Source organism: Ranitomeya imitator, chromosome 1, assembly GCF_032444005.1.
Source record: "Ranitomeya imitator isolate aRanImi1 chromosome 1, aRanImi1.pri, whole genome shotgun sequence".
NCBI classification, from domain to species: domain Eukaryota; kingdom Metazoa; phylum Chordata; class Amphibia; order Anura; family Dendrobatidae; genus Ranitomeya; species Ranitomeya imitator.
The window spans coordinates 1,018,121,407-1,018,144,282 of NC_091282.1; the positions used below are offsets into that span (position 1 = coordinate 1,018,121,407).

The 22,876-nt window shown below is 45.5% G+C and overlaps 1 protein-coding gene across 1 annotated transcript in view; it reads left to right on the forward strand.

Moving 5' to 3' along the window:
• ELMOD2 (ELMO domain containing 2) overlaps positions 1-22,876 on the forward strand; it is a 58,258-nt gene that overhangs the window by 4,838 nt on the left and 30,544 nt on the right. Inside the window, exons 2-6 of the mRNA XM_069743980.1 lie at positions 2,870-3,015; positions 7,873-7,901; positions 10,304-10,401; positions 10,849-10,978; positions 13,839-13,972. Coding sequence (XP_069600081.1) covers positions 2,871-3,015; positions 7,873-7,901; positions 10,304-10,401; positions 10,849-10,978; positions 13,839-13,972 — 536 coding nt within the window. The 5' untranslated portion in view covers position 2,870. The remainder of the gene's footprint in view (positions 1-2,869; positions 3,016-7,872; positions 7,902-10,303; positions 10,402-10,848; positions 10,979-13,838; positions 13,973-22,876) is intronic.

Below are 22,876 nucleotides of genomic sequence, written 5' to 3' on the forward strand. Positions count from 1 at the left end.
TCTGACCCCAGAAGTTTGCCATTTTGCCTCAGTCCCTTTTGGATAAGATTTGGCCCAGAGAAGATGACCGCGTGTCTGGATTGTGTTGATAGATGGCTTCTTTTCTGTGTGATAGAGCTTTTCAGCTGCATTTGTGGATAGCACAGCGAGCTGTATTCTTATAGGAAACCTGTCAGGTCCTCCGAGCTCCCAGAAACACCAGCAATCGTGTCTGCATGTATAAACACCCTGCCGAATAGTCCCTGCATTACATTACACACATAAACAGATCTTTAGAAAAGTATTTTTTAAATGCTCCAGATTTTGTGCTGGTTTTGTTTTAATGTTTCTTCTAATGAGATTATGTTTTGGTCATTGAGCAGGATAAGTTGCTGGTTTGTACACATACATATACTGGCTCTCTCCGTGATGGTAATGGGCAATGCCTACTGACCCTTTACCCTCATGTGGGGGTGATGAAGATTTGGTATGTTAGATGTCTGAATGCCTGATCCGCCTTTGGCCGGTTGGAGTATAAACCGCTGTCATGTGGGGCACCTACTTTTCTTCTTTTTCTTGACTGAGTGTGCTGATTTTTGTGGATTTCAGAGGACATGGCTTTCAGACTCCTGGCCTGACTTCAGACTTTTCACTAGGTGAAACTGTGGCCATTGCAGAGGACACATATTATGACAGGGCGGTCCTGTCATATATCATGTCTTGTATGAAAAGGCTACGTCCTCCAGAGTGAGTGGCACCTTCGATCTCATCTCATGTCTTAATAGTGCATAATTTAAGATTCAAGACTTTTTGTAAGGCAAAACAAATAGAGCTTATGTTATAGTCACCTAGGTGGCGGTTTGGTATGATGGGGCTCGCTGGTCTTGGTCTGGCACCTCCTCTCCTTACATTGCCATCCTGCCTCTCTGCTTTGTGTGGGTGACGTGTCCTATGTCATCCACACAGTGTTCGTCATTGCACACTTCTCTCTGTCCCGCTGAAGGCAGAGCAAAGTACTATAGCACGCATGCGCCGGCGCTCTTTGGCCTTTCTCCATGCGTGATGGGGAATACTGTGTGGATGACAAAGGATGCGTCATCCACACAAAGCAGAGGAGGACGGCATCGCGAGAGGAGGCGCCAGACCAAGAAGAACGATGCCCATCGGACCAGACCGCCCTGTATGAATATAATCAAAGCTCTTTTCTTTGTTTTGCATGGCGGCTTAGAGACTTATATACAGCATTCCAGAACACTGGGCTGAAAGGTGGTGGTTGTTGATTCTATGGGAAAAACCTGGTGACAGGTTCCCTTTAAAAATGTAAGGTACTTCATTAGCATCTTTTGATCAAGGAGCACTTTTAATATGGAACGTCCCTAACTACTATATGTCCTACCTCTCTGTGTGCCAAACAAGCCCTCACCTGGATGGGGAATGAAAAGGAAACCAGGGGTAGCTAGCAATTAAAACCCTGTGCGGGAAGGATGTGTGGATTAGGGTGCTGAGCAGTGATGAGCGAACGTGCTGGGATAAGGTATTATCTGTAAACGAGTATCTTCGACATGCTCGACTAATATGTTCAGGTTCCCGCGGCTGTTCGACAGCCGAAACACATGCAGGGATTGCCTAACAAACAGGTGATCCCTGCATGTGTTGCGGCTGTTGACCAGCTGAGAGACACTCCGCCACTCGGGGACTTGGATCATATTATTTGAGCACGTAGAAGACACTCGGTTACCACCCGAGCATGCTGTGATAACACCTTATACGAGCACGTTCACTTATCACTTGTGCTGAGGCCCGGACTGGGCCACACTCCCCAATATGTACTGCAAAAAAAGAAATAACATCCTAGAGCCCACACACCTTTAATATTAATATAATGTACAAGTACACAAATGCGCTATGTGGCCAGTATACGAACATATACAAACATCAGCACACTGCGCCTAATGAATACATGAACCCCACATAAAATACTAAAGGTGTCCGATCCCTATTTTTCTTCTTTTTTTCCCCTTTTGTTGTACTGTGGCGCACCCACTGAGTGTAAACAGTGTACTGCACAGAGCAGCATAGCTGCCGGGTACTGCAGATCCGTTCTCATTCTCTTTAGTAGGATCCCATCTGCAGCAGCCGGTAAACACTGTGCAGACCCGAGCGCTTTACACTATATACATCCATTCCAGCTCAACAGTTGGGGTGCCAGGTCCCACCGATCCAAGTATAGGTCATCAATATGAAAACCTTTTAGGGTAAGTGCAGATTATCAGTAAATGCTGCTGGTTGGATGCTGTGTACTTGTGCCGTGTCCAACCAACAGCGGCCAGATTTCAAGTAATCCCATGCCCACTGTGTGTCCAGAGATGCCCGTGGCTCACCCGCAGAGACGGACATGCGGCGCGTCCCTCCAGACCTCAGCATGTTTAGTTATCTTGTGGAGACACTAGTCTCAGCAAGATACATTTCACCCATACAGTCTATTGGACGCAGTGAATCCGCACGGTTTAGTGAACACATGTGGAATCACCTGCTGACATGTGCTGCGTCCAAAGTGCTGCCAATTCCTGATCGTGTGCACATGCCCTTAAAGAGTTGATAAATAAGCCCTGTTGTGGCAACCTTTAGCACTACAGCTCTTGTGAACCACCCCTTCAAGCATTCCCTCACAGCTACAGGCAGTCAGACCATGTTGGGAGTTTTAGTTTCACAACACTTGGCATGCCACGGGTTACTTAACCCTATAATTACATTGTAAGCAAATTTTATTATTTTACGATTACAGTTTGTTACACCATCTTATTGTGTAATTGTGGGTTGCATTTTCACAATGATTGTTCTCTATCTGAAGATATGTTTGCAAACGTTACTTATTTCTTCCTTTTTTTAGGATGCTTCTCTACATCTGGCAGTATTTCTATAGCAATTACTTTAGATTTTGGTTGAAATGGTTCCTAAGGCGAATAGATGGAAAGTGTGAGCTGCAGAGGATTTGTAACGGCTCCAAGGATGGTGCACGAAGGACACATAGGATAGGTATAGTCTCTTATGCTGTTTTTTTGCTACTTTTTAAGTCCTGTGCAAAACATACATTAGTATCCTTCGCTTTAAAGTCTAAAACTTATATGCACAGCAAAATCTATTTATGTATGTATATAGCAGCCACATAGTATATAGCACAGGCCACGTAGTATATAGGAGCCATGTAGTATATAGCAGACAAATACTACGTGGCCTGTGCTACATACTATGTGGCTGCTATATACATACATATTGTAGAATACCCGATGCGTTAATACAGGCTACGCAATATATAACAGTGGCCACGCAGTACAGGTCCTTCTCAAAAAATTAGCATATAGTGTTAAATTTCATTATTTACCATAATGTAATGATTACAATTAAACTTTCATATATTATAGATTCATTATCCACCAACTGAAATTTGTCAGGTCTTTTATTGTTTTAATACTGATGATTTTGGCATACAACTCCTGATAACCCAAAAAACCTGTCTCAATAAATTAGCATATCAAGAAAAGGTTCTCTAAACGACCTATTACCCTAATCTTTTGAATCAACTAATTAACTCTAAACACATGCAAAAGATACCTGAGGCTTTTATAAACTCCCTGCCTGGTTCATTACTCAAAACCCCCATCATGGGTAAGACTAGCGACCTGACAGATGTCAAGAAGGCCATCATTGACACCCTCAAGCAAGAGGGTAAGACCCAGAAAGAAATTTCTCAACAAATAGGCTGTTCCCAGAGTGCTGTATCAAGGCACCTCAATGGTAAGTCTGTTGGAAGGAAACAATGTGGCAGAAAACGCTGTACAACGAGAAGAGGAGACCGGACCCTGAGGAAGATTGTGGAGAAGGACCGATTCCAGACCTTGGGGAACCTGAGGAAGCAGTGGACTGAGTCTGGTGTGGAAACATCCAGAGCCACCGTGCACAGGCGTGTGCAGGAAATGGGCTACAGGTGCCGCATTCCCCAGGTAAAGCCACTTTTGAACCATAAACAGCGGCAGAGGCGCCTGACCTGGGCTACAGAGAAGCAGCACTGGACTGTTGCTAAGTGGTCCCAAGTACTTTTTTCTGATGAAAGCAAATTTTGCATGTCATTCGGAAATCAAGGTGCCAGAGTCTGGAGGAAGACTGGGGAGAAGGAAATGCCAAAATGCCTGAAGTCCAGTGTCAAGTACCCACAGTCAGCTGCTGGTGTTGGTCCACTGTGTTTCATCAAGGGCAGGGTCAATGCAGCTAGCTATCAGGAGATTTTGGAGCACTTCATGCTTCCATCGGCTGAAATGCTTTATGGAGATGAAGATTTCATTTTTCAGCACGACCTGGCACCTGCTCACAGTGCCAAAACCACTGGTAAATGGTTTACTGACCATGGTATTACTGTGCTCAATTGGCCTGCCAACTCTCCTGACCTGAACCCCATAGAGAATCTGTGGGATATTGTGAAGAGAAAGTTGAGAGACGCAAGACCCAACACTCTGGATGAGCTTAAGGCCGCTATTGAAGCATCCTGGGCCTCCATAACATCTCAGCAGTGTCACAGGCTGATTGCCTCCATGCCACGCCGCATTGAAGCAGTCATTTCTGCCAAAGGATTCCCGACCAAGTATTGAGTGCATAACTGAACATTATTATTTGTTGGTTTTTTTGTTTGTTATTAAAAAACACTTTTATTTGATTGGATGGGTGAAATATGCTAATTTATTGAGACAGGTTTTTTTGGTTATCAGGAGTTGTATGCCAAAATCATCAGTATTAAAACAATAAAAGACCTGACAAATTTCAGTTGGTGGATAATGAATCTATAATATATGAAAGTTTAATTGTAATCATTACATTATGGTAAATAATGAAATTTAACACTATATGCTAATTTTTTGAGAAGGACCTGTATATAACACAGCCACGTACTATATAACACAGCCCACGCAGTATATAGCAGCCACGCAGTATATAACACAGGCGACGTAGTATATAACACAGGCCACGTAATATATAGCACAGCCTACGCAGTATATAGCAGCCACGCAGTGTATAACACAGGCGATGTAGTATATAACACAGGTCACGCAGTATATAACACTGGCCACATAATATATAACACAGGCCACGCAGTATATAACACTGGCCACGTAATATATAGCACAGCCCACGTAGTATATAGCAGCCACGTAGTATATAACATTGTCCATGCAGTATATAACAGTGGCCACATATTATATAGCACAGCCCACGCAGTATATAACACTACCCATGTAGTATATAGCAGCCACGCGGTATCTAACACAGCCCACGTAGTATACAGCAGTGTGGGCACCATATCCCTGTTAAAAAAAAATAATTAAAATAAAAAATAGTTATATACTCACCCGGCGGGATCCACCGAAACTCCGGCGATACGCGCGCGAGACTGCTAAGTCTTCTGGGTAATTTCGCAATGCATCGCCGGGAACGGAAGATGGCGGCCGGCGCGAGCGGATCATCAGACAACGGAGGGTGAGTATAGCAGGTTTTTTGTTTTTTTATTATTTTTAACATTAGATCTTTTTACTATTGACGCTGCATAGGCAGCATCAATAGAAAAAACTTGGTCACACAGGGTTAATAGCGGCGGTTACGGAGTCCGTTACCCGCGGCATAATGCGGTCCGTTACTGCCGGCATTAACCCTGTGTGAGCGGTGACTGGAGGGGAGGGGAGTATGCGGGCACTGGGCACTGACTGCAGGGAGTAAGGAGCGGCCATTTTCTTCCGGACTGTGCCCGTCGCTGATTGGTCGTGGCTGTTTTGCCGCGACCAATCAGCGACTTGGATTTCCATGACAGACAGAGGCCGCGACGAATATCCGTGACAGAAAGAAGGACAGACAGACAGAAAGACGGAAGTGACCCTTAGACAATTATATAGTGGATTGTTGACAATGATTGAAAACAATTGATCAATATACAAAATCAGACCTAAAATAAAACAGCAACTAGGTAAGCAATGACCCCACAGTCTTCAATGTTTGAGTACAACAATAAAAAGTATGAATAATTAATATCTAAGCATTGATGACGGATACTCACAAATGAACAAATCAATAAACCCAAGGTAATCAATGCTTTAAGACAATATTAGTAAAACAGGAGGAGGGTGTCACCTATACTAAAGTACATACATGGTGGTACCAATAAGGCTTCACCTATAAGAAACACCCTTGACGGTCATTTCACATCAAGCTCCTGGCCCCCATACAGCATAATGACCCCCATTCTGGCCTAAATACTGTATAATGTCCATCATTCTGGCTCCTATAGTATATTGTCCTCCATTCTTGCCTCCATGTTATGTATTATACCCCCTACTGTATACTGCTTAAGGGCCAAAGAAGGGGACATTATACAGTATGGAGGCCAGAGAGTCATTTGCAAAGTATGTTCCATTCTCTGGTATAATGTTGTTCTCTTTACATGCTAATTTAACCCCTTAGTGACAGAGCCAATTTTCTGCTTAATGTCCAACCCAATTTTTACAATTCTGACCAGTGTGACTTTGTGGTTATAGCTCTGGAACGCTTCAACGGATCCCACTGATTCTGAGACAATTTTTTCGTGTCATATTGTACTTCATGTTGGTGGTAAAATTTCTTCGCTATGACTTGCATTTATTTAGCCCAACTCTAACCCTAATGGAAAAATTGAAATAAATATATTTATTTTATTATTTTTCCCTAACTAAGTGGGTGATAAAAGGGGGTTTTATTTACTATTTTTTTATTTTTATCACTGTGATAGACCCTATCACAGTGATCAAATTGAACCAATAGGAAAAGTCTCCTATTGTTCCCGGGTGCCGGCTGGCAGATCTCAGCGGGCGCGTGCCATTTTCTCCCAGTAGAAGACGCCGGTGGCCCGGGGCACATCACGGGGGGATGCTGAAGGATCCAGGGACAACGGAGGGATCTTGGGACCCTATTTCTCTCTCCTCTGATGTGAGATCACATCAGAGGAGAGAGAAATTAAATGTAAAACCGGCCTTTTTTTTGCGGTCGCCATTACACCGTTAACAACTGCGATCGCAACCCCGGGGTCTGTAAAACTACCCTCGGTAGTCGAGACCCTGGAGAAATTCCAACGCTGGGGGGCGCTATACCCTTAAACTTAAGCGCTGTTAATTAACGGCGCTGTGGTTTAAGTATCCTTAACTGCCTCCATTAAAAGGCGTATCGGCCTTCATTTAGGGGTTAAAAAAAAACACAAACCCGATTCTGCTGACCTGTTCCTCTCCCATTTGCTTCTTGCATTTAAGATCGCACATCGCAAGCAGCACAATGCAGTCATTACGCTGGTTACGATGTCACTCGCTGTCTTCTGATGGCGTGTAGAGGTAATGTGGGGTGGGAACAAATGGCTCTGTGCTCTGCAATATTTTCAGCTGTTTGTGCATCCGAGGATATATATTCAGCTGAAACTAGCAGTTTTACCGGCGGGCCCCCTCTGCTTTGGTCATGGTAACACCATCTGTGACCATGATTGGTATGGCCCAGCTCAGGGTCTTAGCAAGGACCCGGGGCCCATTGCAGAATTCTCCGGCGGGCCAGTTTGAGCATGGTAATTGCATAGACTGTTTAACAAGAAGTATTAGCAATTATAGCAAGCGAGTGAAACTTGCATACATTAACAGGCTGCCTTGTATGTGTAAAAGACCAATGCAACTCCACAGCACCGATATGTTAGTAACCCTTCCATACAAAATGGATTATATTAGTAACTGGAACGTCTTGAGAAGTTCGATTTAATGTTCTTTTTCATATGTTAACTCCATCATTTCTGCCACGTATAATATGATTATGCAGCTAAACCGCTTTCTGTTTCTATTTTAGAATATTCATTGGAACACTCAAAAAGTAAGGTAAGAGCAATATTCATCTGTAAGCATTGTCCGAAATAAATATCACATAATATATTCATTATTCAGTGCAGAAAACCTCTGTGAGTTGTGAGATAAGAGGGGGTCCTGTGTTCAGGATCCTCATACTTTGGGCGCCTTCGAAGATCATCTCTTGCTGTAGAGGAATTGTCCTGTCCTGCGTTACACAGAAAACCCATCAAATTAAATGAATACTATGTAATACTTAAAGGGGTTGTCCAGCCTTGGGATACTGATGACCTACCCTTAGGCTAGATCATCTATATCAGATTGATGGGATGTCTGGTGTCAGTCCTTGCCAATCTGATGATATAAGTTAATGTAATGGAATTGCTGGAAATATCATGTGTAGATCATTAGCTGGAGTTATGGAATAGATGGGTGCTAGTGACTACTTATCCTCTCTTCTAGTATACCATGAATGAGTAGTTCCTAGAGAGCTGGTGGCCAAGATTGAGGATGAAGCAAAATTGCCACCAAATGTTCTCCTAAGAAATAGGGGCGCTATCCTATCATGTTCTTCATTACACTGTGTTCCAAATTATTATGCAAATTGGATTTAAGTGTCATAAAGATTTAATTGTTTTTTCAAATAAACTCATGGATGGTATTGTGTCTCAGGGCTCGATGGATCACTGAAATCAATCTTAAACACATGTGATAATTAGTTTTCCTGGTGATTCAAAATAAAGGAAAACTACTTAAAAATGATGTTCCACATTATTAAGCAGGCCACAGTTTTCAAGTAACATGGGAAAGAAAAAGGATCTCTGCTCCCTAAAAGCATCAAATAGTGCAATGCCATGGTCATGTGATGAAAACATTAGATATTTCCCTAAAACGTAAGCGTTATCATTGTACTGTTAAGACATTTGTGGCTGAATCTGAGCACAGACGTGTTCGTGCTGATAAAGGCATAATGAGGAAGGTTTCTGCCAGACAAATTCATAGGATTAAGAGAGCAGCTGCCAAAATATCATTACAAAGCAGCAAACAGTTATTTGAAGCTGCTGGTGCCTCTGGAGTCCCTCGAACCTCAAGGTGTAGGATCCTTCAAAGGTTTGCTGTGGTGCGTAAACTTAATATTCCACCACCCTTAAACAGTGTTCACAAGCAGAAATGGTTGCAGTGGGCCAAGACATACCTGAAGACTAATTTTCAAACAGTCTTGTTTACTGGTGAGTGTCCAGCAACACTGGATGGTCCAGATGGATGGAGTAGTGGATGGTTGGTGGATTGCCACCATGTCCCAACAAGGCTGCGACGTCAGCAAGGAGGTGGAGGAGTCACATTTTGGGCCGGAATCACGGGGAAACAGCTGGTAGGACGCTTTAATGTTCCTGAAGGTGTTAAAATGACATCTGCAAAGTATTTAGAGTTTCTGACTGACAACTTTCTTCCATGGTCTAAAAAGCAGAAACGTGCCTTCAGGAGCAAAATCATCTTCTTCTCATGCTGCAAAGAAAACCTCTGAGTCATTGGCTGCTATGGGCATAAAAGGAGATAAATTCATGGTGTGGCCACCACCTTCCCCTGACCTCAATGCTATAGAGAACCTTTGGAGTATCATCAAGCAAAAGATCTATGAGGGTCGGAGGCAGTTCACATCAAAACAGCAGCTCTGGGAGGCTATTCTGACTTCATGCAAAGAAATACAAGCAGAAACTCTCCCAAAACTCACAAGTTCAATGGATGTAAGAATCGTGAAGGTGATATTAAAGAAGGGTTCCTATGTTAACATGTAACTTGGCCTGTTAGGAGGTTTTGGAGTTAAATTGCTTTTTTTCTTCCGTGAATGTGACCTAATGCTGCAAATTCCACAAATGAGCATTTTCAGTTCTTTAAAACAAATCAAATGTTTAGAAATTCTACTGTGCCTAATAATTTGGAACAGTGCATTTTGAGTTTTTATTCATTTTGGAGATTATACTGTTATCATTGGGAGGTTTCTTCAATAAAATTGGATGTATACTCTAACGGGTGATGACTTTTATTAGACTGACTGTCATTTGCACCGACCATTTAGGAAAATCCGAGAAAAATATAATTTGCATAATAATTTGGAACACAGTGTATATACAAGTGAGCCGACACATGATACTTGATCTGTGCCAGTCTTCAGACGTAAAGATTGCCCCTTTTTCAATCCTCACATTTGAAAACAGGGCAGTATGAGAGTAACTTCTTGTTGCCTCGCTCATGAAATACATACAAGGCTCCATCTGCCATATTAACAGTGCCAGGTGTCGGGGAGTGTGTGGGGTGGGTTAGCTGGGCTAGGATATTGGTATGAACCCTTTTAACTTACCACATGGCAAATACCATAAAAAGGACATCCTAAGCATAATGAATGCGTTACATGTTCTGACCTTTCATTTTAACAGATGCTGAGATGCGCTATTAATATTGTTGAAAATGAAGTTGACAGACATGTGGCGGATATTGTAGAAGAAAAGAAAATGAATGTGGAAAAAGATAAAAGGTTTGTAGCCTGTACAGACCGCACAGACTTGTATGACATTGACTCTACTATATTAGGCTACTTTCACACTTGCGTCGGTACGGGGCCGTCACAATGCGTCGGCGCGACGCATGTTGTGAAAATTCGGCACGACGTGGGCAGCGGATGCAGTTCTTCAACGTACGAAAAAACATTACAATGAACGTTTTTTCGTGCCAACGGTCTGCCAAATACCGACGCATACAGTGCACGACGGACGCGACGTATGGCCATACGTCGCGATCCGTCGCTAATACAAGTCTATGGGGAAAAAAAACGCATCCTGTGGGCACATTTGCAGGATGCGGTTTTTTTTCCCCAAAACGACGCATTGCGACGGATCTAAAACGACGCAAGTGTGAAAGTAGCCTTAGATACCGTGAAAAAAAATCCTCGGCTTTAGTTAATAATGTTTGCCTTTTCTTTCAGGATTCAGATAAACCTAAGGATATGCTTGTTACAGATCTCGGGTTATAAGAAGCTGTATTTGGATGTGGAGAGTGTAAGGAAACAGCCATATGACGCTGACAATCCTCAGCATGAGCAGCAGCTGCTGGAAGTGAGTAGCTTCTCATAGTCCTTTTCCTAGGAAAAACCAGCACATTAGTGATTCAGTGCTCGCCATATACACAGATAGGCTTTTCAGAATAGCTTGTGATCACTCCTATTACCAAATGTCTCATGTGCAACTGGACACACAAAAGAATGGCAGCTGCAGAGCAGAAGAAAACCTTGCTTTTGTTTTTTCTTTTTTTATTTCACCTTTCTGTTGCAGAAATTTTACCAATCAATGTATTTGGACCCTAATGAGTTAATTTTCATTAAGTACAAGTGGGTGTTATCTGATGGCTTTCACTGAGGACATGTTCTTCTTTTCTTTTTTTTTTTCAGTGTTTTTTCAATGTTGCCTGCATTTGATTGCTCAGCATTATACAGGGGAAAGAAGTACACCCCCCCCCCACAGTGAAAATTAACTCACTAGGAGACAAAAAGTTTGCTGATATCTCTGCAATGGAGAGGCGAACCATGTCTAGTTTATTGTATAAAATTAAGTGTAAGATCCTCTTTAACCCCTCAACGACTTTTTAATGGTGGCCGTTAAGGGGCTTTATTCCTCAGCGCCGCTTCTTAACGATGCTGAGGAACAAGTGTATAGCGCTGCCCTGCGGAGGAGATTCCCACGGGTGTCAGCTGTACATTTCGCCCCGCCCCCCTCAAATAAAATCCAGTGAATTCTGCATTCTCAAATCCAAATGCCCCCCTCCTGAGCCCCACTGTGCCTTAATCACAGTAAGGCTATGTGCACACGTTGCAGATTAGGCTTAGGAATTTCTGGAGCAGATTCTGCCTCTCCTGGCAGAAAACGCACCTGCGGATTTGTGGTGTTTTTCGTGCGGTTCCGCAGCGTTTTTTGTGTGTTTTTGCTGCGGTTTTCTTGCGGATTTGCTGCGTTTTTTACCCCTGCGGTTTTCTATAATGGAATGGGTACAAAAACACTGCAGATTCACAAAAAAGAAGTGACATGCTACTTCTTTTAAACCGCAGCGTTTCCGTAGCGGATTTTCCACAAAGTGTGCACAGCATTTTTTTTTTCTCATTGATTTAAATTGTACTGTAAATTAATTGCTGATCTGCAGTGTTTCTGCACTGCAAAAAACGCTGCGAATCCGCAGAGAATCCGCAACGTGTGCACATACCCTTAGCGGCCACATGGTTGGCATTACTGGTTTGAGGGTGCAGCTTTTAGAATGGTGTGACTTTTGGGTATTTTCTGTCATTTAGGCCCCTCCAAAGTCACTTGTGATGTGGTCTCGAAAAAAAAAAAAATTGGTTGTGTTAATTCAAGTTTTAACCCTTCTAACTTCCTAACAAAAAAATTGTATTTATAAACTGATGCAGACGTAAAGTAGAGATGTGGGAGATGTTATTTTTTACCATATTTTTCGGACTATAAGATGCACTTTTTTCCCAAAAAATTTTGGCGGAAATTGGAAGTATGTCTTATAGTCGGAATATACTTACAAATGCTGTGGCGGCAGCAGGTATCGGGTGATTCTGCGGTGGTCCCGGTCCGACGCTGCAGGGCGATGATCACACTCCCTTCCCTGGCTGGTGCAGAAGATTCAGCAGTGGTGCTCTCTGGTGCGGGGGGGTTCTGCCATCATTTTGCGAAAGCCCTGAGGCACCCGCACATCCATTGCTGTGATGCGGTGGCCTCTGAGAAATTGGCCACCGGGGGCGGCGCATGCCCAGGTTGAGATCTCGGCAACGAGATCTCGTCCCAAGAAACCTCATTGCAGAGACGTCAATCTGCTGCGATGTGGTGGCCTCCAGGAAAATGGCTGCCACGGGTGGCGCATGCTCAGATTGAGATCTCTGCAATGAGATCTCGTCCCGAGATCAGCACAAGCTCAGATTGAGATCTCTGCATCGAGATCTCTTCTCCTGAGATCTCAATCTGAGCATGCGCCGCCCCCTGCGGCCGTTTTCCCGGAGGCCACTGCATCGCAGCAGTAGACGTGCGGGGGCTTCCGGGCTTTCACAAAATGCCAGCAGAGCCCCCCACACCACAGAGAACCACCGCTGAACCTGCTGCACCAGCCAGGGATGGGAGTCATCGCCGGACCACCGAACACCCCCTGTGACCACACTCCGCCAGTGCTGCTGATCCCCCCCCTCCCCGCGGTAAGCTGAAATCGGACTGTAAGACGGACCCTCATTTGACACATTCATTTTTTTCCATATTTTCCTTCTGAAAATTTGGGGTGTGTCATATGGTCCGGTGCGTCTTATAGTCCAAAAAATACAGTTACTATTTTATGTGACATTAACTCTCTGATTTAAGGGCATAAGAATTAAAAGTTTGAAAATTGTGAAATTTTCACCAAATTTCCAATATTTTCACAAATAAACGCAAGACACATCAAACAAATTTTACCACTATCATGAAGTACAATATATGTCTCTTGAAAAAACATTCTGAGAATCAGTGGGATCAGGAAGCGTTCCAGAGTTATAACCTCATAAAGTGACAGTGGTCTATTTAAAGCAATTTGGCCTGGTTATGAAGGTTAACATTGGCTCGGTCACTAAGGGGTTAAGAAGATTAATGTGTGAATTAATTTGATACCAGTCAGATTATTGAATATCAGCTCATTGGTTATTATTACAGTGATTCAATGAAGTCCCAGCAGCCGATCATTACATTACTGAAATATTAACATTTTGATGGAATCTACATTGTTAGATTGTTGTCTTCAGTAGTCACTAGTGGTCATCATCGTATAGCATTGGAAACATTTTCAATTAATTGAAACCATAAGATCATCTCGTTTTCAGTTAGGCTGAAGTAGAGTTGCATGTTTTATAGAATTAGACAAACCCTTTAATTACCACGGTAACTTTGTTTTATGTTTCAGCTCTGGGACTTGCTAATGCCGCACGAGAAGCTGAAGTCGAGAATCACTAAGCAGTGGGGTGATATTGGCTTTCAAGGTGATGATCCCAAGACAGATTTCCGTGGCATGGGCTTTCTGGGACTGGCCAATTTATTGTAGGTTCATCATTTTTCTGATTTTGTTGTTTACTATTTAGGGTGATGATGGGCAATTTAAACCTCTAATTATATAGGAAATCCATTACAGAAGTGAGTATAGCATAAAAAAGAATGCAATTATGCAGAAAACTAGTCTGTCATACTATATATGACGTACACTGAAGATTAAGCTTGTAAAGTACCTGCAATAACAAAATCCAGTAGGTTTGGATTTTTCACAACTGTCAAGTCAGTTCATCTGGGGTTGTAATGCAACATTGTGATCTTCATGTGATGTGTCCAAAGTCACGGTGTAACGGTAGCCTAAAACAAAGCAATCTTGTAGAAGTACTTTGCAGTCTACATACAGGAGAAGTTAGTAAAGAACTAGTCAGGGCGGACACTATATTTTTAATTGACTTTCTCTATCGCCTCATTGGGGGACACAGGAAACCATGGGGTGTATGCTGCTGCCACTAGGAGGCTGACACTATGCAAATAAAAAAAGTTAGCTCCTCTGCAGTATACACCCTACCGACAGGAAGTAGGATATTCAGTTTAGCTTAGTGTCAGTAGGAGGTGGACACGGGTCTTTCATTAGACCCTTATCTACCTCAATGTGCGTCGTTTATTTTCAGGTTTTCCGGAAGGGATACAGGGTGAACAGTCACACCTGTAGTCCCACAAAGCGGACTATGAGTACGGCGTGTACTGCCACCCCGTATCCTCATAGATCCCTCTCCAGGACCAAGATCCTAGCACACCAGCGTGCTCAGAAGTCCGGTCCTGGCTCCGTCCCCCACCCACTCGCCTTCCAGAGCCTGTCGGTCGGAGGAGACGAGGACGTCCACCAGCTCCAAGGACGTCTAATATCTTCCATGTTTTTTTTTAAGGTTAGTACGACTGCGTGGGATGTTAGGTGAGTATTGGTGCTCCGAGTCTTGGATTCCCTACCTCCCCTGCTACTTTGTGCGGTGCCTTACTGGCAGCCGCACTACTATTTCTGCGGCCGCACTACTATCCCTGCGGCCGCACCTTTTCTGCACTGGGGCTATTAGGGACAAGAAATCGGGGCCTATCTTTTTGCGCCGCGGCTCTGATGTCCCCACGGCCGCGATCACTCTGCCTTCTGCGGCGCGGCCCCCCTACTGGCAGCCGCGCTGAAATTCCACAGCGGTCGTACCTTTTAGGTGACCCGCGGTCCTTCCCAGCGGCCGCGGTAGTCTCCTGCGGCCGCCGGCTTTTAATATAGGTCCCGGCTCTTCCCGGGGCCTACTTCCGGCACCGGCGCCTCTTTGCACCTTTCAGCGGTCACCGGCTTCTAATTTAGGCCCCGGCTTCTCCCGGGGCCTACTTCCGGTGCCGCGCTCCGCCCCTTTCCTTTTTCATCGGGCGGGCTTTTCTCCCGCCCGACCATCTTCGGCAAGCTCCGCCCACCGGCGCCATCTTGGTGCTCCCCTACAGGCGGTTTAGTACCCATTCCTGTTCAGAGCGGCTAGCTCCGCCCACTACTCCCAGCCGCACCATTAGGCCTGGGATCGCCGCTATCTTGTTGGGAACCGTTCTCCTCCGGAACTGATGGCTATTCGCGCCCCCCCTCTTCCGATCTGTGTGCTTGCCACCAGCGTGCATCTGCAATGGCCGGGTTCCCCGCCTCCATCTTCATACTGGTGCCCTGGACCTGTGTCCTGATGCCTGTCACAGTTACAACCTTGGAGCAGACTACAGGACACAACTGCTGTGAGTAGCGCTGCTTAGCAGTTTGGCCCTCCTCTCTGCATCTCTCCTGTTCCCCTAACCTTCTGGCATTCCTTAGTAGGTATGCTTATCATGCCTAATCCTATAAGAAAGTGTTCTCGTCGTCCTTTCATGCAAGCCGGTCAACCGTGCAGCCACTAGCGTAATGCAGTCACTGGTGTGTTACGTATTAGTACTCTAAAGCCATGCAGTCGATGGTGTATCACTACTCTAAACCCGTGCAGTCACTGGCGCAATACGTAGTAGTACTCTAGACCCGTGCAGTCACCGGCATAATGCGTAATAGTACTCTGGAGCCGCGCAATCACTGGCAAAGTAGCACTCTACAGCCGTACAGTCACTGGCGTAGTAGCAAGAGCCGTGCAGTCACCGGTGTAATAAGTGCCCTAGAGCCATGCAGTTTCCAGCGGGGTATGGCAGTATGCCCCACGCTGCCGTCATCTGGGCCACTGTCCGCCCCTCACCTTCCACGGGGAGATGGACCATTATAAGACCTGCCATATGACGTTCACTTCGTAGAAGGTTTCAGTTGCATATTTCTCAGAGTTCTACGTTTTCACACTGCTGTTGTGATTTCTGCTATTGCAGACCTGTGCCCTGATTTTCAGCGGTGCTCGGCTATTTCTCTACACACAGCGATGCTAGAGCCCTGGCATATCAAATGTTTCCATATCTCCTGCTCTCAGGCACTTGCCCTCCATCTCCCTGCAGCCTCTTCCGGATGCAACCATTAAACTGCTCTAAGCAGAGAAGGGAGCTGCTCCTACTCACTTCACGACTGCAGTGTTCAGACCTGACTTCCAGCCGCTTAAGAGTCTGTATTTCCCAGCAACGTCTGCTGTGGCTCAGTGGATAAAGAATCTGACCACAGATCGCAGGCGCAAAGGTTTGAACTCAGGTGCACAACAGAGAGTAGAGTTTAGGCTCCCTGTTGACAAGCCTACTGTCCTACCTTCAGGAGAATGAGCACGGCAGGACATACTTCAAGACAGACTCCGTGGTGCGGCTTACTACACGGAAGCTGTTATTCTGCCTAATGCCGTCAGGTATCACGACCTAGACCGCAACACAGAATCAACTCTCTCCTATACCCTTCTCCAGGGCTCTCTCCAGGCTGATTAGTCACAGGACACCGAGAGCCGATCGCAGCAGTACTCTATCTGCCATAGTTGCAGGATATCGGGTGCCGAATGCAGCAGTACTCTATCTGCCATAGTCGAAGGATACCGAGCCAATCGCAGCAGTACTCTATCCGCCTTAGTCGCAGGATACCGAGAGCTGATCGCAGCAGTACTCTATCTGCCATAGTTGCAGGATACCAAGAGCCGATTGCAGCAGTACTCTATCCGACACCCAGGTTTCACACGCACCACCTTCCAGGTACAGTACGTTATTTGAAACTGTCGTATCTTCAGCGGATCAGTCATGTCTTGGATTGACCACCGCAGGGGTACCGGCGTTCTGTACTATATTCAGGTAAGTCAGGTGCACTCCCCTATTCCTCCTGTCGATTGCAGCAGCACTGTCTGCTATCCAGGCTTTAGATATCATCTTCCAGACACATTAAGTCAATACCTGCCATCGTTCCAGTGGTTTAGACGTGCCCGAGATCGATTGCTGCACTGGTCCTGCTCTTTTGCTCCAGAGTCAGGTATGTCAGAAATGCCCTCTATCACTCTCCTAAGGTTCTTTTGCAGCATCTGCCTAGGCTACCCTTTAATCACCACTCAGAGAGAGGTGCCCGGTATTTATCACTTCTCGTTGACTGCCGCAGCAGTTACAACCGCATTCAGGTGAGTCAGAGCCGCAACTTTTACCGTGTATTTCACGGTCAATAACGTCTGTGGTCTATTAACAGCTAAACAGAACATCTAGCACGTACCACAAGGCGGATCTCAGTGCCACAGGGTGGACCTCAGTGGCAGCATAAGTGGCCAGTCCACTTTCAGGTAGGTCGAACTCGCCGGTGTCAGGTACCAACTGGTTGCAGTTTTCCTTCAGCCACCCACTGGGCCTTAATTGCGGGTTGCTCCCCAGGAGCCTCTCCACTCTGTTTGGTTATTCGGTCCTACCACTAACTATCCAGTAGGTAAGTTTACAGTGCTGTCCTAGATTTATCTGCACGATCCAGTGCGTTACTCCATCTTATATGTTTTACAGTATTATACGTCTGGCTGTCTCTTACGAAGTCAGAGCCCATATAATACCTTGACTCATGATTGTTCACGGCACTATTCTAGGGGCCTTTGAACTACCTCTATACAGAGCTTCCTATTTATGCATCAGTTCTTACCTCTTCTTTCTTACAGACACTGGATTCAACCTCGAGCAGCGCCGGGATTTTATTTCCGACTGTGGCAGGAACAGGTTCTCCCACCTCGGATAGGAATTGGATCTTACACTGTGCAAGCATCGTCCAGTGTACAGGGCTGCTCCACGCCTGGATCCAATGATGGGTTTTTGGGATAATACGTTCCTTCCTTCAGCAGGATTCGTATCCCTTTCATTGTTATCCTCGTTTGTGTGGTGTCTGATACTTAGGTAAGTAGATCCACACACTACAATCCTCTCCCATTCCAGAGGGTCCGGGACGGATAGGGTCACTCAGGTCGTCATAGGTACGGATCTTCCTTTTGGCAGTCAAGTTTTTTTCCGGGGCCTATGTACTCCTTCATAGGGCCAACTTCCCATGGAATTGACATACTCCAGTTTTTCATGGACTCTTCTCCCTTGACTGCTCATGTCCGATTGTGCTTATCAATGCCCATCTTGTCATGCTTTCTAGCAGGCTCCCAGTACCCTACTCTCAAGCTTTTCCTTGTCATTTCAATTTAATGGTCTTTTTTGGGTTTTTCTCTTAAAATCCTTAGTCCAGCCGTTCCAAAGAGGGAAGCTTCTCGATTTTCCTATATTCCCTCTCCCCTGAACTTACTACGCGCTGGACCCCTTCTCCGTCTCTGGACCCTCCGGTTTTCCAGCTTTTCCAGTCCTCCTCTCCCACAGAGAGCATCCCTCAAGGATACCAACGACGAACTAATAGTCCACGGCAAAGTCGGCCATTGAAGTGTCCGCCGCTACATTGTGCCCTGCCTTTGTCTCCACCTAGACAGCAAGGTTTATAGACGCATGGGCTAAGCCGCTCCATCATGGCCCCCTTCATGGAGTCCGATCGGAGAAAATCTCTGTCCTTGCGGACTAATTTAATCCTGCAGGAAGTGCATGGTATCCGTCCCCGCGGATGCCACCGCAGGTGCTACTTGGACATTCAGCAATATGGTGCCCTTCCGAAGGACCACTTGCTTATGGCGTGACAGGACTTATCCTCTAGGAAGTCCCTGACAGCTTGCCTTCCGAGGGTTTCCGTCAGTTTGTCTCCAACGTGAACCAATTATTAAGGAGGTCCTCGGAGGGACAGAGTTCTCCTGGGACCGCGTGTGCTTGCCTTTATTTCATGAAAGCCTTCATCCAGGTCCTCCCTTTCTTCAGACATCGGACACTCCTGCATTTTTGCGAGGGGTGGGTCCATTTTAATTTTATACCTTCCTTTCAGGCTCTCAACCACTTCCAGAGTCTGTGGCAGCAGTTTTGTACATTCTGTGGATCACAGGTTCAGTGCTCTGCTCTTACCTTGCCGAGGTTCTCCATGGTTCTGTTCATCATTCTTGATTCCCTTCCCTTTGTCCTGCTCGGACTCGTCCTTTGTAGCGTTCTCTCATCACGCTACCGGGTCTATCCAGCTAAGGCCCCCTTTTCAGTATAAGGGCTCGGCGTAGAGAGGCCCTCCGGCCTCCTAATCAACGTATGCCCGCAAAATCCGGTCAGCAATGTTTAGATTTGCCAGGTCAGAGCAGTGCTCCTCCTTCCAGGTTTAAGGCGCACTCTACCCGGGCAGTGGGCGTCTCCCGGCGGTGCACATATAAGGCCTCTGCCTTGCACCTCTACAGACCGACGTTCGGTCCTCCACATGTTCGCGAAACTTCGATGCCTAGCTTAAGCGTATGCCGGCTTAGGTAAGAAGACCTTGCAGGCGACGGTGGTGAGTTCCTCTGACCTAGATTGGAGTTGACTGCTGTTCCCGCCCCAGGGACTGCTTTGGGACGTCCCATGGTTTCCTGTGTCCCCCAATGAGGCGATAGAGAAAACAGGATTTTTGGTTGCTTACCGTAAAATCTTTTTCTCTGAGCCTTCATTGGGGGACACAGCACCCTCCCAAGTTGAACAGCTTTGTTTATTGTTATACTGTTAACGTTTGAGTTCTTTGAACACTCTTTGAGCGTTTGAAACTGTTAATCTGTGGAGCGCTGCGGAGTTTGTTGGCGCTATATAAATAAAGATTATTATTATATTGTTCTTTCTCGTTGCTTCTCCTACTGCTTTCTCACTAACTGAATATCCTACTTCCTGTCGGTAGGGTGTATACTGCAGAGGAGGAGCTAACTTTTTTTATTTGCATAGTGTCAGCCTCCTAGTGGCAGCAGCATACACCCCATGGTTTCCTGTGTCCCCCAATGAAGGCTCAGAGAAAAAGATTTTACGGTAAGCAACCAAAAATCCTGTTTTTAGGCTGTGTGCACACGTTGCTGTTTTTTCGTGTTTTTTTCGCGTTTTTCCCCGTATAAAAACGCTATAAAACCGCAAAAAAAAGCATACAATAAGCATCCCATCATTTAGAATGAATTCCGCATGTTTTGTGCACATGATGCGTTTTTTTTCGCAAAAAAAACGCATCGCGGTAAAAAACGCAGCATGTTCATTAATTATGCGGGGTTTTTTTTGCAGATTTCCCACTACAAAATGCATTGGGAAATGTCTGGAAAAAAAAACGCATCAAAAACGTGGCAAAAACGCATGCAGATTTCTTGCAGAAAATTTCAGGTTTTTCTCAGGAATTTTCTGCGAGAAATCCTGAACGTGTGCACATAGCCTTAATGTGACAATGTGGGTCATTTGACCAGATTTCCTTTACTCCCTTCACATCCAAGTTCACAGCAAATATATAAAACAAGTGATTCTGATCCTGGCTGCCAGACTAGCTGCTCTGATCACTAAGCATGCTCAGCATTTACACTGTGCGCATGCACAAAGAGGATGTCGACCCTGGCAGTGATGTACATGATGTCCTACATGACCAAGCCCATGTGCTTGACAAATACAGTGGGGAAAATATGTATTTGATACACTGCCGATTTTGCAAGTTTTCCCACCTACAAAGAATGGGGAGGTCTGTAATTGTAATTTGTATCATAGGTACCCTTCAACTGTGAGACAGAATCTACTATATAATTGTCTAAGGGTCACTTCCGTCTTTCTGTCCTTCTGTCTTTCTGTCTGTCACAGATATTCATTGGTCGCGTCCTCTGTCTGTCATGGAATCCAAGTCACTGATTGGTCTCGCCAGCTACCTGTCATGGCTGCCGCGACCAATCAGCGACGGCCACAGTCCGATTAGTCCCTCCCTACTCCCCTGCAGTCAATGCCCGGCGCCCGTTCCATACTCCCCGCAGTCACCGCTCACACAGGGTTAATGCCAGCGGTAACGGACCGCGTTATGCCGCGGGTAACTCACTCCGTTACCGCCGCTATTAACCCTGTGTGACCAAGTTTTTACTATTGATGCTGCCTATGCAGCGTTAATAGTAAAAACATCTAATATTAAAAATAATTTAAAAAAATAACAAATCATTATATACTCACCTTTCGCGATGCTCCGGTGACCTCCGACAGGTTCCGGTGCCAAGGATGGTATGGGAGAAGGACCTGCCATGACATCACGGTCATGTGACCGCGACGTCATCACAGGCCCTGCGCGAGAAGGACCTGCCATGACGGCACGGTCATGTGACCGCGAAGTCATCACAGGCCCAGCGCGCCTGCGCGAGCACCTGCCATGACGTCACGGTCATGTGACCGCGACGTCATCACAGAGCCTGCGCGAGAACGACCTGCCGTGACGTCACGGTCATGTGACCGCGACGTCATCACAGGTCCTGTGCGCCTGCGCGAGAAGGACCTGCCATGATGTCACGGTCATGTGACCAAACTACAAGGGGCCCTCGGAAGGTGAGTATATGTTTATTTTTTAACCTGTGACATACGTGGCTGGGCAATATACTACGTAGCTGGGCAATATACTACGTGGCTCTGTGCTGTATACTACGTCGCTGTGCAATATACTACGTGGCTCTGTGCTGTATACTACGTCACTGGGCAATATACTACGTAACTGGGCAATATACTACGTGGCTGGGCAATATACTACGTCACTGGCCAATATACTATGTAACTGGGCGATATACTACGTGGCTGGGCGATATACTAAGTGGCTGGGCAATATGCTACGTGGCCGGGCAATATACTACGTGACTGGGCAATATACTACGTGACTGGGCAATATACTACCTGACTGGGCAATATACTGCGTGGCTGGGCAATATACTGCGTGGCTGGGCAATATACTACGTGACTGGGCAATATACTACGTGGGCTGTGCAATATACTACGTGGCTGGGCAATATACTACGTCACTGGCCAATATACTACGTAGCTGGGCAATATACTACGTGGACATGCATATTCTAGAATACCCGATGCTTTAGAATTGGGCCACCATCTAGTCTAGAAATAAACACCAGAGAATCACATTGTATGATTTCTAAAAAATTAAATGGCATTTTATTGCATAAAATAAGTATTTGTTCATCTACCAACAAATTCTGGCTCTCATAGACCTGTTAGTTTTTCTTTAAGAAGCTTGCTTACTCTGCACTCATTACCTGGATTAATTGCACCTGTTTCATACAGGTAACGAGTTAAAACTCACCTGTCCACACAATCAATCAATCAATCAATCACAATTCAACCTCTCCACCATGGCTAAGACCAAAGAGCTGTCTAAGGACACCAGGGACAAAATTGTAGACCTGCACAAGGCTGAGATGGGCCACAGGATAATAAGCAAGCAGCTTGGTGAGAAGGCAACAACCGTTGGCACAATTATTAGAAAATTAAAGAAACATGAGGCTGTCAGTTTTCTTCGATCTGGGCCTCCATGCAAGATATCACCTCGTGGGGTTAGGATGATTCTGAGAAAGGTCAGAACTCAGCCCAGAACTACATGCGAGGACCTGGTCAATGACCTGAAGACATCTGGGACCAAAGCTTCAA